The sequence below is a fragment of the Brachionichthys hirsutus genome, chromosome 6 (assembly GCF_040956055.1).
Source record: "Brachionichthys hirsutus isolate HB-005 chromosome 6, CSIRO-AGI_Bhir_v1, whole genome shotgun sequence".
NCBI classification, from domain to species: Eukaryota; Metazoa; Chordata; class Actinopteri; order Lophiiformes; family Brachionichthyidae; genus Brachionichthys; species Brachionichthys hirsutus.
The window spans coordinates 3591288-3607631 of NC_090902.1; the positions used below are offsets into that span (position 1 = coordinate 3591288).

The window sequence follows — 16344 nt, forward strand, 5'->3', positions numbered from 1 at the left end:
CACTGCAGTAAATAATTGATTTTATACTGTACACACTCTAACAGAAAGCTCCTCCATGATGTTCAGAGGAAACGTGAGATGCTGTAATTTTGTTTTGATTCTACTGTAGTTGGGTACAATAACAAACATTCAAACGGAAATTGTATTTAAATTGAACAAAATATATTTTTTTAGACATTGCAAAAAGCTGTCCACAATATTACATGCAAAGTTAAGACAAGTTGACAATAATCTGGCTTTTCCTACATGGGGTATTTTTATTGCTCAAATCAGCTGGGAATACACAGCGATAGTGCAAGATAGGAAAGTTAATTATAAATAATCTGCATGCTTGTGGAGTTGAAGGTAGGTCAACCCGTTAAACCACAACACACGCTATTTAACTTGCAAATGATAAGCGGTGTCAAACAAAGCAGAGCTACAAGGAGAGTTCTGTTAAAAAGGTTTTTACAAATACCATGATAGCACTACAAAGGTCCTGTTGTGTTTGGGTGTGAGAGAGAAATGATGAGTCACACGATACAGACGCCAGTAGAACGCCAATAAAATCATTCTTTGTGTTTATGTGGTTGAAAATGAAAGCATATATAATTTAGGACCTGATTCAATGTCAGAAGAAAATACTTTGATGTTTCTCATCAGGCAAAAACAACAACAAAAACAATTGACTGCTAATCTTAATTTGCAGATAAATTATGTGATTAATCTGTGAGAATATCCACTGTCTGTCTTCGTCTACACTGATGCTTGTGTTAAAAACCATCAAACACATTTCAGTGTTCTCCAGTGAAAGTAATCCTTAGGTATTATACAATTACTCCCTTTTCTTCTGCTGAAACCTTTGTCCCTCTGGAGGAAATGGGCCTTAAAGCTATTTAATCTGCTGTATGATGTAATATCATACATATTCATACCACACATGCACAGACACACTTGTTTTAGGTAAAACAATGTTTATTTGACAGATGAATGTGAATTTCCATCCAAAATACACACTGATAGACACCAAAGAATATTTATGCATGTGCCTAAATGCATACAAATGTAAACTTTATGGTAAAGGTTTATGGCCAACCTTTTTCCTGCCACGGACCGGTTTCATGCCGTGAAAATCTTTTGCGGACCGGGGGGGGGGGTATACCGGTAATTAAATTTAAAAAGAGGAATATAATCTTACCAATAAACTTTATATTATGCACTTGCAATAACTATTAAATAACTAATTAATAGTTACGCAATATCTACTCACCATAAATTGTAGTCCCAATAATTATCCTCGCCGAAGTGGAAGCGAGGGTATTGCAATTGGGTGCGTTTGTCTGTCTGTCTGTCTGTTTGTTTGCTTGTTTGTTTGCTTGTTTGTTTGTTTGTCTGTTTGTCTGTCCGAGCGCATAACTCAAAAACTAGGAACCCAATCGATTTGAAATTTTTTACACAAGCAAGGTTCTGTCCGTGGCTCGGTCCTCCCCGAGAATGGCGTTGATCCGGATCTGGATCCAGATTCTAAAATTATTTTTTTACATCTGGAATTGTGCCTGTGCTGTAAACTGCCACTTTAAGAGGGAGGGACACGAATGGCATGATGGGAAAAAGAGTCCAGAAGGAGTCTTGTAGTACGTTCCGGAGCAGCAAGTTAGAGCAGGTTTGGCCCCTCTGATCCAGAAGCCCTGTTTACTGTCTCACAAGATCAAATAGTCTTTTGGAGGCGAGGGTCTGCAATCTCTGATTGTCTTTCTAGTTACTTCTGTCCTTCATGGTTTTTTGTTTAATAAATTCCACATTCTTGTCTTTTAATCCAGGTTCTTGTTTTTTAATCCGGGTTCTGGTCCCAATGTGCCGAAGCAGTTTTGAACCCTTCATTGCTCGTTAACGGAGCGAATCAGCTGTTAATACCCGAGTTTTAAGTCTTAGTCCTGGTTTCTCTTCTTGGAGGTCGTCGGCTCCTCTTCTTCCTCCTGTTCTTCCTCCTCAGTAGGACTTTTCTCCTTAGCAAAGAAGCTCTCCAAAGACTTTTGTTTCTTTTTATTAATTTTCGCGAGTTCACGGCTGTTTCTTTTTTAGCAACGTATCAAGACGCGATTGTTACGTTGGGGAAAATCCGGTCGTTTTTCAAAATAAAACACCTTTTAGACGCTAATAATCGATACAACGGAAATTGTATACATTAGTTGTTCTTTCTTTGCGGCCCGGTAACAAATGCCTCACGGACCGGTGGTTGGGGACCCCTGGTTTACGGCACAGTTTTCAGACCAATACCGCATTCATAATTGTATTGATGGATGAAAACAGATGCAACTTCTCACCACAACAAGAAACAGAGCGGTCCAGTGAGTAATGCTTTGTCATTTCTCACAAATCAAAGCGTCTAAATTCACTGGAAATGTGACGAAACTTGAAAGCGACATGAATAGTTTCTGAACAGAAAACCCTTTAGCCCTTTTTAGCTGAATGTTCTTGTTTCTACAGCAGTTTCTCTCGGCTTAAACCCGACAGCATGGGAGCAGCTCCAAATAAAAGCTTATATGGCATTAAATGTCAAAATATTAAAGGCTAGACTGGAGGTATTGCTGAGTTTCTTTCAAACACAATAACGAACAGGAAAGGAACAAAGGAGCCCAGGTTTAAACTTTGCATCCATCCGAGGGTCCATCGTGATGGCGCCTCCAGAGTTATTTCTCCTAAAACTAAAGAAAGTTTAAAAAAGAAGAAAAAGAAAAGAAAGGAGATCCAGATTCTGCATCTTTGCCCCCCAAAACCTTGTCCCACATCTTTGTGCCATCACACTTCTAGCGCCATGTTGCATGAGCTTTTTTTATTTTTGTTTGTTTGTTGTTGTGTTTTTTGTTATCTTGTTGACCCAAACCTCTAAATGGTAAATTCAGAGCAGGTTGGTTGTTTTCGGCTGCAGCCCCGCAGATACGCTGCCAGTAAAAAAGCGGACTTCCTCTTGTGTCGGTTCGCACGCACGCACACACGCATGCACGGAGTAAAGTATTTAAACAACGCAAAACACTTACTTTTTCTTTTCTTTTTTCCCAATTGAGATCGGTTCGGTTCTGCTCCACGGGGGGTCGATGCGTGTTTTTCTATCTGATCATCGTAGTGAGATGAAAGCCAGCGGGATGTCACGTTCCAGGGTCCAGCCGCGCTGCAGTCAGTTCCTCTATCTGTGTGTACAAGGAAGTCAAAGTGAACTTGTAGTACAGGCAAGCAAGTCATAAAAGAAAGAAGTCCGGAAGCATGGCCGCTATCTATGCAAACGAGCCCGTAAAAGTGGCGTCATGAGGATTATATATTTCCTGTCTCTCGGCCCAAAGCGTCGTTGGAGGCAGCCGACACTTTACGTGCGATCGTGTTTGACAGGCAGGCGGTTCTGTCGGAAACGTTTACTGGTCCGCTTGATCAATAAGGTTCTTAAACTAAAAATGCAGGCAATCACAATTTAACCCCCCCCCCCCCCCCCCTGCCCAGCTTTGATCTTCAATTGCTTTGATGTCTGAAAATCCTATATATATATATATATATTCATAAACTTTGCTCTTTACAGTTTGATAACGGTAAAGAGCAAATGAGATGGAAAAAAATGTCGACAATTCTACATTTGAAAACGTTTGTGACACAAAGATTGAAGCATCTGAAAAGGAATCATTTTCTTCTAGAGTGAGAAAATACTTTGTAAGAGTTAGAGACGCTGTACTAGTGCATGTCGACACGAAGCCGCTTTGGTGCATGCTACCTATCTACATACTTGTCTTGGTTGTGGTTGGGGTTCCGTTGGGGATTGTTATTTCACTTTTCTTAGCACCGTTTTTTTAAACCCTTTTGTGGGTGCGTAGTTAATGAGGAGAATGTTGGTTAAAATTTAGATATTTATATAAACAGCAGATCCGTATGTTGGTTCAGATATCAGCGCTGAGATTCGAACATGGTTCTCGGGCCTGCCCCACGCTGGAACGAAGACTTCGTGCTTTGTCATCATTTCAGTCCATCCCCTTTGCCCCGGCCAATCTTAAAAACCCCTGTTAATCTGTGTTGTCTGACGTCACTAATGAGACGTTCATGGAAATCAGTCATAGCAATACCAATATAAATGTAGTGTCTTCCTCGTGTGATGTCGGCATGTAATCACGTTGTGGAATTCCATCTGGCAATGAAATTCCCTACAATTTCTATTTGCTGAATCCATCGATCGTGTCAGGAGTTGGTTTTTGATGGTTATTGAGATACTGAAGCTGAAGACAGCGGAAGTCAGGGTTCCTAAAGTTATCCCTGACTGTTTGACCCATCTGTGAGGGTCATGTTGTACCTTGTCTGTCAGATTTAGTAGAGGTCATAAGTCTCCCTCTGCTGGGGGATTTGATGAATAAAGCTTTTGGCACTGCATATGGGAGTGACGGCCTGCTGAACACAGTTTACGAGGAAGGGGGCGCTGTTGGAAGGCGGGTTTTGCGCTGGGGTAAATTCCTTGAACTGGTCTTGAAGTGATGGCTACTAAATGGTTACTGAATCAAGTGGGGGGGGGGGGGGGGGGGGGGTAAGGATGTAATGATAAAATGGGCCTTCACACGGTTTTGTTTACATAACGGCAATAAAATATCTTGAATCACTTTATTTTGTGTTGGTGGTTTACAGCAAACAAAAGGTGTCACTGAAAACCTTTTCTAAAGGTTTGTTTTCTTTTTTTTTTAATCTTTCCCAAAGTTCAAGAACAAAAATGGCATCACTCATATTTCCTGTAGAATGTTAATGCAGCGCCAGTAATGGACACACACACTTATTTCCTTTAAACTTGTAAATGTAGAGACGATACAAATGTAAGACATTCGTCGTAGATGCGGTTGATGGAGGCGCACTCGTGGTTGCCCCTGAGCAGGAAGAAGTTCTCGGGGTGTTTGATCTTGTACGCCGGCAGCAGGCAAGATGGTCTCCAGGGACTGCTTCCCCCTGTCCGGACGGACACTATTGACTGACTGGGTGTGGGGGAGGGGAGCTGGAACTCACAGGCGTGTGTAACAGCGTTGTTCTGGCCTGGTTAAATCCTGTTTAAATCCTGGCAAGTTGTGACAAAGACTGGTTGTTTTAGTCTTTGTGTTTTGATCTATATTTTATTGTAAATATTTTGAAATGCGTTTATGTAATTTGATTTAGCCTCCTGGAATTCCGTATTTTATTTATTTGCCCTGTATTTTGGTTTAGTCCTCCGCCCTCTTCTTCACTGGTTTTGTTTTCGTCCTCCGCCCTCTTCTTCACTGGTTTTGTTTTAGTCCTCCACCCTCTTCTTCACTGGTTTTGTTTTAGTCCTCCGCCCTCTTCTTCACTGGTTTTCTGGACTGGAGGCACCCTGAAACACTCGGGACGCTCTACGCCACATGTGTCAAACCTGTCCAGTGGAGGGCCGAGACACTCCAGGTTTTCTTTCCAACCATCTCTCCAGCAGCTGATCTCACTAATGAGTTCCTTCTCTCAAATCGGAGGTGTTGATAATTACAATCACCTGCTTTTGTAGCCGGCTGGAAGGAAAACCTGGAGTGTCTCGGCCCTCCACTGGACAGGTTTGACACATGTGGCGTAGAGCGTTATGTGTTTGCCTGCGATTGTCTGTCTGTCTGTCTGTCTGTTAGTAAGATAGCTCAAAAGGTTACAGACAGATCTTGATGAAATTTTCTGGAAATGTTGGGAACGTTACCAGGAATAACATTTTGGTGATGACCCAGAAGAGATCCTGGATTCTGGATCAGCATATCTGGGCATCCTTTATCCGGCGCATCAAATACTTTGCTGCCATCTGGTGAACATTCTCATTGTTACGGTCATGTCCGATCATTGTGTCGCTAATACTGCCATTTCATATTTCCTCCATGTCATGGATCCAGTGACGGTTCTCTCATTTCTGAACAGGTTTACTCCTCGTGATATTAGAAATCCGGAACAGAAGCACAATGTGTTCATTTATTCAGATTCCATTTCATTTCCTTGGTGTATTAGTAATGGTTTGCATTATCTCCTGTCTTTGAGGATGCATCAACTCCCCTGCTCAGAAAAAGAACCCTTCACATGGCAGAGATCCAAATTCAGAGACCTTAAAGACTGAACCAAAAACCTCGATGCTATGAGACAGGCGCATCACAGCGTTTACCATCAATGCAGATTTACACAATAAGCATTTTCCTAACTGTAGTAACTCAAATAAAAGCACACCTGAAATGCACATACAGGGTTTGTTTTATTACATGTTTTTAATGTTCTTTTTAAAACAATAATATAACAAAAAAAAAAAATCACAATTTCATCTTGTTTGAATGAAGCAGGAAAAAAACATTGTGCTTTACTGTCAACATAAAGAACTACGCGAGTGATGCGAGTAGATCAGAGGTCATAATATTACTTCGCTAATCTGACTGCTGATCATAAAAAGCACATGATCGCACAGAAATGAAGTGAAACACTGATAATAATAATACTGTGTTTGTACTGAAACCGTGCGTGTGTCTGTGTGTGTGTGTGTGTGTCCACCGTTTGACTTTCAGTCCAGAATGAACTTTGATGAAAGTCCAACAATTTAGAGAAGGACATCTTTGTCAAAGTGGATTACAAGCAATAGGAAGGAAATTATTTGGGCAGTAATTGCTAATCTTCTCTTGCTATTATGTTTCATTGAACGGGTGCAGTAGTCTAAAAACGTACTTCTGTTCAAATCAAATGATTTTACAATCAATCACCAGAGCAGCGTCCTCCCGCAGCATCTACACAGTCAGTGTTATATTCCCAGTGCGCATCTCTTTTTGGGATCGTATTAGTAATCTTTCACTGTGTTGTGGAATCGTAGCCAAGTGTCCGGTTACCAGTTTTCCTCTATTTCAGTTCTTTGTGCTAAGCTAGGCTAGCTAATTAAGAAGCTAAACTTCCCACAATTGAAGGACTGATCATTTTAGCTTCCTGCCGCCTTGCTAATGACTTGTTTTTCCTTTTTTCCAATATTATTTGATTTTATTTTCTCCCCCCAAACACATTCAGAATATGAAAATGAAGCTCATCTCAACATTCAACCCACCGCATCACCTTTTGTTGCTTTTAGGGAAAATATTTACAAAAATGTGACATAAAAACTGCTGTAAATATAAAACCACACACACAAACACACACACACACACACACACGCACACACACTCCTTCACAATCTCCATGCAGAAACGATATCCGGTTGTGTTGCTCGACGTCGTATCGGAGCGAACGCGTTTTGTTGCGACAGTTTTCAGATGAAGTTATTTCAATGCAACCAGATTTTTTTTTTCTTCTTTTTTGAACAAAAAAAAAAAAATCGATTTTTGAAAATATTTAAATACTCAAACCTTGACATAAAAACTATAACAATTAACTATAATACAAATAAATACATCAATATATTACAGCAACCACACTTTTTTTAGTTCCTCTTTTTTTTGGTTTCACAGTCAAGCTCTTGACTTTTTTTTTTTTTTTTTATCTCAGAACTAAATTACGTACATTAATTAGAGTTGGGTGAGTAATTTAAATCTCAACCCCATAAGTAGAGAAAGGCAGCAAACACATCTTGTCTCCATCTCACGAACCGAATGCTGCCAATTCACCTGTTGACTGTGGCGGCTTGTCTTTCAACCCCCCCACCCCCCAGGACAGCTATGTTCCAGCCCTGCGCATCATTCAACAAAACATCTCATAAGTGGCACTAAACAGCATTGCTAACGATTGTTACCATCATCATGGGCAGTCGGAAAAATATTCACTTTGACTTTTTGTGCTGTGAACAGGTTTGTGATTATTGCTTAACTCACCTGTCTCATCTATTTTCTGCTGGTGCAACCAAATGGAATGACTATATTTATTTTTCCCTCATTGTGTGCTTTAAGGTGTGACAGAAAACCTCCAGGCTGTTATCACCGGCTATCTCCACAAGGGGGCAGCAGTGACTATAAAGGGCAAAGACAACAAAGCGAGAAGGGAGAAGCTGAGCTGGCTGGTTGCGGATCGGACCCGACCCTTTCCATTGTTCCGGTTCCACTTGGACCCGTTTCTTTCCCTGACCCGGGGTGGCTTTTCCGGGTGGGCAGAAGGGTTGCGAGGGGGTTTGTTCGAGGGGGGAGAGTAAGGCCCATAGCCTGGCCAATCATCATTGTACCTTTCGCCTTGGTCTCCACCCCCTGAGCCACTGCCCTCCTCACCTGGAAGAAAAGAATGGATGGATGGAAAAAGTGTTTCATCATCATCATCATCAACACGACACTCACTGTCCATGAAGTCCATGTCCTGTCCACTCTGAGCGTGTCTCAGTTTGTTGGTCACGACTCTCAGCTCCATGATGAGCTGCCTGGTCCGAACATCAGGCCTGGCGATGTCCACTTCCACCTCGGGGTTGTTGATCTGGTTCACCAAGCCGTCGCCCGTCACATCCGGGAGGTACCTGGGGGGGGGGCACAAACGGATCCTTCCAAAGCAGCTCAAGACCCGATCTGTCCGGAGCTTTCCTGGATAAACTGCAGTCAAACCGGTTCACCCATCCTATAAATATTCCCCTCGGTCTCAGGAGGCTACTTAGAGGTGCCAAACATGATTCTAACATCTTACCAGCAGCATGCTATCTTTATTACTCTTAGCATGTTAGCATGCTGGGGTTAGAATTCACCTCCAAGTAGTGCTGTGGAGTACATATTCTCTTAAAGCTGCACATCAGAATGTCCTAAATGCATTCACATCAATTGTTTTAGAATACAAACAAGTTCATGCATTCATTCTTTATGGCCGCTTATCTTTCGCCGAGGGGCTTGGAACACATCCCGACTGACAACGGGCTGCTCAGATTCACCTTCACCTCGTCTGGCTGCACTTCTAAGATTCAAGTTGCATGATGCAGACGTGTCTGTCCTCCCTCACAGACACACACGGGCCCATCTAAGAGCAGATGCCTCTGCTGGGCCGCGTAAAAGCGAGTTGACCCCGGGAGCCTGTGGGTGAATTCAATAAGGCCAGCTCCATCTGTTGCATCCCTTCCACCTCTGCCTCGCCGCTCCTCCCTTCCTCCGCGCTCATCTGGCTTACCTCCCCCTGGTCTGCCCGTTCCAGCAGCGGTCCTCATTAGTGACGTCTGCGGCGATCTTCTCATCGCTGCAGATGGTGTGTGGGAGGGACACCCAGAAGCCACGCATGGGCCTCAGTCGCTCCCGCAGCTCGGCGACCTGCACACGGAGGCGTGGAAGAGATGAGCTCTGACTCAGACCTGGTTTTGAAGCGTCCCTGTTTGCTACGGCTGGCTGGAGGAAGCATATTGGAGCTCCGGCGCCAATGTTGGGCAAAGTCAGGCGGTTTCTGGGTCAGGCCTGGAGCCGCGTGTCATGTTTTATAGATGGATGTGAATCTCTTCCATGCCATTTCTCTCTCTCTCTCTCTCTCCTTCACTCGGGGTTCTGATTTATTTTACAGCGCCTCTATCTTGTGTGGTCACAGGAGTCCTGCGTGGGCTGCGATTGCTGCTCTCTTTATTATTAGCTGCTTGTGACAAGATTGGTTTTACTTCCCTGGTGTTTGTCCTCGCTTTCCTTCCTGCTCAGTCTGAATCAGTGTCTGACTTCGTTTCCTATTATTCAGTATCTATAGTACTGAACAATATTTTATAGGAACGTTGGGTCAAATTATTTTCATGGAAGGTCAATCACCTAAAAATGCATCCATGTAGATTTACTTTGTTTTAATGGACCTACAGTATATTAAAGAATAGCCGGGTCACACTTGGCGTCTCGCCTCCTCACCAGACGGTCCAGGTTGGTTCCTGCGGCTGTTGTGGGTTTCTCCTCGGGGCTGTAGGTACGGAAGGGTCTCCTGTTGCCCCCCGAGTCCTTTGGTGACCGTTTGGACCGGCTTGGAACCGGCCTGGGACTTCCACAACCTTGGAAAACCTAAACATCATCAACAACAACAACAATAAACGTCCCAGTGTGAACAGCTATGTAGAAATTACATTTCTATATTCCATCGAGTTTTTGAGTCTGTATCTATGGAGGAATTTCATTTCTCAATGTCCGTGCAGGTTTATTCTCATCTCCAGTTTAGTTATTATGTGTAGAAAATAGGAAAGAACTTCCTGTTCCCTTCATTAAGAAGCAACAATAATCAAGATGATAGGAAAACAGCTAGTCTCTTATCTGGTATAAATAATAAAAAACGTATTAATGGTCATTTTATTCCCCCCCCAGAATCTACTTCTACTTCCTCCTTGCCTTGGTGGAGATGCTGACGCTGTTCTCCTGCATGTGCATGATGGCCTCTGACACTTTTACCGAGATGGAATCGGCTGCAAGCTCCACGTTAAAAGGCCCCTCCAGCTTCTCTGACACCTGGTACAGAGCATCTGATGGAGGAAAGAGATGGCAGGTTGCTATAACTACATTCACTCGAGTTTTTTATGGTCTGCTATCAAGCGGTGACCTCTAGAAACCCCCCGATGAACATCTCTCAGCGGTCAACCAGCTAAACCGGGACTTGCAAGCGTCGGAGAACCACGGCTGGGAAGAAAAGATGCTTGTGGGTAAAATGGGTTCAGATGAAGAATATACTGGGTTGATGATGAAAGGTGAGAGGGAAAGAAAAAAAGAGAGGAATACATGGGTTTGATGAAAGGGGAATGGAAACACGGGAAGACAGATCAATTGTGAAGGAGCAGAAAAGCATGAATGATTAATGGAGGAGGAATTCATTAGGGGGAAAGGGAAATGAGGGCAATAAAAGGAGCCCACTCTCAATAGCTCAAGGTAGGCTATGCATTTCTTTCTGTATCACGCACCGACGCATCGCTCCTTCACTCACCAATGAAGTTGTTCCACTCGGTGTCCAGGTCCGCCTGATTGGCTAAGCAGCCCTTCATCACGTTGAGGCACAGAGAGCGGCAGGGCCGGGCCGAGGCGATGCCCCGACACAGAGGGCAGTACAGCTGACGCATGAGCCCCCGCACACACTCCGAGTCAGCACTCTGCTAAAAGAGCAACACGGCCGGTTGACTTCACTTGACCTTTGGCGAGGAAAGTGCTCCATCGCTGTACAGTTTGTGGGAACACAACTCACCTTTGTTGCTTTGTTAACTATATCCCGACCGGTAGCCAAACCCTGAGCCAACGCTCTGGCAGCAATGAAAGCCCTCGAAACCTGAAGGTCAAAACGAGTGGAGAACCCAAAAGTTCAATCAAACCCACCCTGCAGAACCTCAGATACTGTTATGCTGCATAGATATCACTGGATCTGTGCACGTTAACGCGTGACCTCCAGAGACAACGTACTTGCACACGCAATTTACGCGGCACATCCCCAAATGGCTGCAGCTGTTCGGTGTGTTTGCTGACACACTCCAGGTAGTCCTCGCTAAACTGGTACTGAGGGTTAACCAGGGAGAAGACCCGCTCCACCAGTCTGGACCAGAAGTCTGCGAGAACGTCCGACAGGCTTACGCTGCCCCCTGTGGACAGAAGAGCAACCGTCAGCGCTCAGCTGTGCGAGGAGGCGCTGCTGCTCTTTGAGCCCGACTGCGGGGAGAAATCAGGACGTATCGAGGGTCATCGAGTCCCTGGCATGTCAGCCGATGCTTGGAAGCACAGCAAACACAGTGAGTTAAGCAGCGACTGTGTGTTAATGCAGGATTTGTGTTTTCTATTGCTTATTTATAGTGTTGGAAAAAGTCTAACCACATTTTGTAGTCGTACCACGAGTCCTAAAAGATCCGACACCACTCGACGAGCGAATCATTTTGGGGTGAACTCTAACTTGTGCGTACGAGTGCCATTAATCTAAGCCAACCCAACACATATTGTGTGCTCTATTTGCGTTCCTTGTATTTCCTTCCGTTCACAGTGGGTGCCTGCCAGTACATGAGTCAACCTTCTGAATATGCAACTCTCCCAAACCAGCCAAGTTAGCCATACATGCAGTCTGGCACACAAAGACAGCTTGACTAAGCAGCGACGCCTGCAGACAGACCCGCCAGCGAGCGTCATGCCAAAATGGAACGCCACGGTGCAGAAATAGAAACTATTCGTGGGATTCCAGTTTTCTCTTTTTTATTCAACTTTTCTTTTTTTTTCGTGTAGATTCACCTAAAAAAACTGATGCTGACTTTTTCTGCTGTGGATTTACAGCAACAAGGATCTGCACTGATAAAACTACACCTCACAAAAATCCATCACAGCTCCGTCACCATCTTTAACAACGTCGCAGCCAAGCAGGTTTTTAAACGCTGCATTTATTAATTCCTTATAATGGAGATTGTTCCCCGCATAAAGCGACAAAGTGAAGCTGCTCCTCTGACTAACTGAATGAACGTGTTCTGGATTATTCTCAAAGCCCAGAGTAGCGATGCTTTCATTGTTCTTTACAGATGCTAAGGAAAAATATACCCATTAGGGGGGGGAAAAAAGGAAAATATCAATATTTGAATAACCAGAATAATATTTGCGCAGCTCCACAAATAACTCCTGGAAGACGTAGGAATTCTGGGTGAACAGCCTGCCGTAGGTCTTGGTGAACATCTGGTTCATGGACTTCTCTGACAGGTCTATAAGCGCTCTGAAGAACTCTGCAAAGAGAGGGGAAGAAGAAAGGATCTCACATTAATCTACCAGCCGCCTCCTTTTCTTTGCATATCTCAGCCAGGTTTGTGCATACGTAGGAGCTCCCCCCCCCCCCCCCCCCCCACCACCACCACCTCCAAGAACAGCTCAGTTACATCAGATCTAACAAATGCGTCTGACAACGTGAACTCCTTTTAGGACACTGAGACTCATACGCGGTCTCCCACTCCTTCCGTGTGTTTTCATGAGTCATAATATATATTACATAAATGAGGAGTGAAGAAAAGGTGATAGTGATCTGCAGCAGGGAGAAGACGAGAGCCACTTCAGCCATGCATTCAGCGTGGGCTCAATTCTCTTAAATACAGTCACTGAGGGCATCTAGGTAGTCTATCGCCACCAATTCTTCACATGCAGGACAGTTTGATGGTCATTTTCAGTTCCAGGTGCGGCTGTTACTCCATCACGTTGACATCATCCGATATCCAGGAAATGCAACATGTCTTGACTTTAACCCATGCAAAGGATTAAATTCTAGATATATCAACGTAGGGTCCCGAATTCTCTTATGAGACTCCCAAATCCATGAAAGGAGCCGTAATCAATTTGAGAAACAACTAGAAACATGTCCGGATCATCTGCCATCTTTATCATCGCTATGCTTTTAGCTTTTAGCTCCTGATCAATAACTTAACAGGATCGCAAGCCTCACCGTCGAACCTGCGGTGTCGCTGGGTAAACGTAGTCAGAAGGAACTGGCTGTTCTCCTCCACAGCTTTGCGGAAGTCCCTCTCGCTCTGGAGGGCCAGCGTCTCCTCCATCTGGCTGGAGCAGCAGGTGTAGTCCTGAGGGCAGAGCCGCAGGTGCTCACCTGGAGGACCGCAGGTAAGACCAGGCCGGAGACAGAAAGGTTAGGAAAAAATATGGATTGCTGTAATACTGCTTGTTTTTGTTCTAACTGTGTGCTGCTTTTTTTTTTTTAAACACACACAAGCTACAAATCACCATGTTAATAAAAATTCAACAAAAATCAATTCTAAATCATGTCAGGATGTCTATTATCGGATGAAAGTAGACATTTTAGAGAGAAATACAATTCCTCTACTCTTCAGTCGGTTCATTGTGGAAAAACCTTATCAAAGATAGTGTGATATGTGATAGAAAATTCTCATTTCCCTTGCATGAATTATTCAGCTTCAATCAGTCTGTCTTTGTGAGCTCAGGTCACGTCTTTGATATCAGAGCTAATGATATGCAAACGACAACCAGGGGAGACAAACACACAGCAGCCCAAATTCTCTGTGTGATTTCACATCCAGCATTTAAATGCTGCTGATACAGCTGAAAGTTCCATTCCCAACTCTGCCCTGGTTTATTCTCCGCTCTGCCTCTTTTGTTCTCTGTGTGCGTCTCACTAGTAGCCCTCTTTCATCCCTCCATTTCCATATCTAAACTGCCTCTCTTCCTCCTTCGCTCTACCGGCCATCTGCTCCCCTGGCCCACGGGACGGTGAGCCAAGACTCAGGCAGGGGAGTGCAACACACACACACACGCACACACACACACACACACACACACAATCAATCAATATTGTGGCTATCTCAGGGGTTCTCTGAGCTGAATTACCACAAAATAAATGCTAATATGCAGGATCTGAAATTTCACAAACATCTTGCAGTCGTGCATTTGATATATTTCACAGTGAAAGACACACACACACACACACACACACACACACAGACACACAAACACATGCGCTCAATGCTGAAACACCCCGAAAGAGAGACTTTCATGCACTTAAATGCATTTTCTCCTTTACTTTGTCAGACACCTAAACCACACTCATCCTCCTCCTCCAGTCGCACTCGTATTAAAACTTTACATAATCCAAAACTATAATCCACATCACGCAGAAAATGAGATTATAAACAGCGCACGGAGGGATTTCACAGCGGGCCCGGCACAGACTAATTAGGGGCGAGGTTCTTTGTTGCTCTGGGGTTGGCGATTTGCTCATTCTCTTAATCATCCTTTTTAAATAGCGCTGAGGGGAGGAGGCGCGTGTAATTTGATGTTAACCACCCTGCACGATTATTTCTCTGCGGGGGGGGGGGGGGGGGGGGGGGGGCATGATATTCAGCCTTTGAATCCCAGGCGCTCATTCGTGAGTTTTGAGCCACCTTGCACTTTCAGACATCACTGAAACCGGACTTGTGTTATTTAAACCCCTTTTCTGCTGTTTGTTACACCTTATTATTACGTCGTAATGACTATATAGGCTGTGTCTGTGGTAAAGGTCTTCATGCAGTATGTTTTTCTTCCCTGAGACAAAGCAGACGCGCCTACCAGCCTTTTAATAAATATAAAATGGAATTGGATAAGCCTACCTGATTATTTCGGAATAATTGTTCTGCTTCAGTCCCATAAACTGTCGTATATGTAGAGTCTTACCGGAGATTTGAGTCAGCGGCGCGGTGCTTGTGCTGTACCCTTTCTCAGAGTACACCTGCCGGGTGTCGGCGCAGCTCCTCCCCGCTGCCGCCGCGGGGCTGCGGGGCTCTGACAGGGCGCAGAGCGCGCAGATCATCACCAGCAGCGGGAACCCGAGCAAAGGCGGCCGCCTTTCCATCTTCACAGCCGGGACTCGGGAAATGGGACCGGGCGCTGGTTTCTCTAAAAACCAGATTAGACTTGAAGCACCTTTTTTTTTAATGAATGAATGAATGAATGAATGAATGTCCCGTTTTAGATGGACGGCAAAAGTAAAGTGTGACAAAATCCAAAGTCGTCATTCATCCGTGCCGGTGTTTTCTTTCACCGAAACGTGTTTCTATTGACTGTCCGGTTCGTTTAATCCGAATGGGAGAGCCGCTCGGTGACGTAAAGGGAGTGTGAATGAACGGGGCGCTCCCGTTCTTCAACTCTCATCTGCGTAAAGATCGCGAGAGTTAGCAGGAGAACACGGAAATGTGGGCTGCTTTCGAAATAAAATCAAAAGCGCGTTTACGAAATATACATTTTCACAACAAGGCACATACATGTCGGAGAAAAGTGAGATTTAAGACGAGAAACTGACACACAATAAAGAGCTGATGTGAACTGAACCGTAAATATTATTCTGCAAATCAAATCGAAGAAAATCAAAGAAATGCTTAAGTAATGGCATAAGTATTTTATTTTGAAGGATCTGCCCAGAAGTTGTATGCCTTCACCCGAGATGGTTTTTACTTAAAATTTTTTTTTTTTAATGGCCAGGCGGAGGTGCAACCTGGAGGGACAGGTGAGGAGGAGTCTGCGGTGGCGCAGCGGGGAGCAGCTGCCCATTCCCCCGGAAACCTGTGCAGGCCCTCCCGCTGTCTAGAATTATTAGCCATGAACTGTCAAACATTTTTACATTTGCATTTTAGGCGCAGGTACACAGTTAGAATCCACAAAGTATTTCTGTCGGCCTGTCGTCACTGTGGTTCTCTCGCCAAACGCCCCAGTGATTAGGTGTTCGTGCTGACCAATGGGCTTCAAGGAAACTTTTGGGAAAAACCAATAATCTCCGACTGGGGGGGGGGGGGCTAGCCAATCGGCATCCATAATTACTTTACATATTTTTTGGCGTTCTGAGTCTTCGAGTGTTACGAAGAGGGAAAAGTCACGATAAGATCGATAAGTATCGAGAACGCGTCAAACTAATGAGTAATTATTTTACACATTTCTACGGGTGCTGGTTTACGTACTTTGCTAATGATCGGTTTGATTTATTCTTGCT

General features: G+C 44.2%; 1 protein-coding gene across 1 annotated transcript; it reads right to left on the reverse strand.

Moving 5' to 3' along the window:
- Nucleotides 1-7920: 7920 nt before the first annotated feature.
- Nucleotides 7921-15213, reverse strand: gpc2 (glypican 2). The gene is made up of 11 exons (XM_068740661.1): nucleotides 15036-15213; nucleotides 13297-13455; nucleotides 12455-12589; nucleotides 11301-11476; nucleotides 11089-11169; nucleotides 10834-10999; nucleotides 10248-10378; nucleotides 9780-9926; nucleotides 9073-9209; nucleotides 8265-8437; nucleotides 7921-8198 (listed from the first exon to the last, which is right to left on the reverse strand). The coding sequence occupies exons 1-11, from the start codon at nucleotides 15211-15213 to the stop codon at nucleotides 7921-7923; spliced, it is 1761 nt and encodes a 586-aa protein (XP_068596762.1).
- Nucleotides 15214-16344: the final 1131 nt, after the last annotated feature.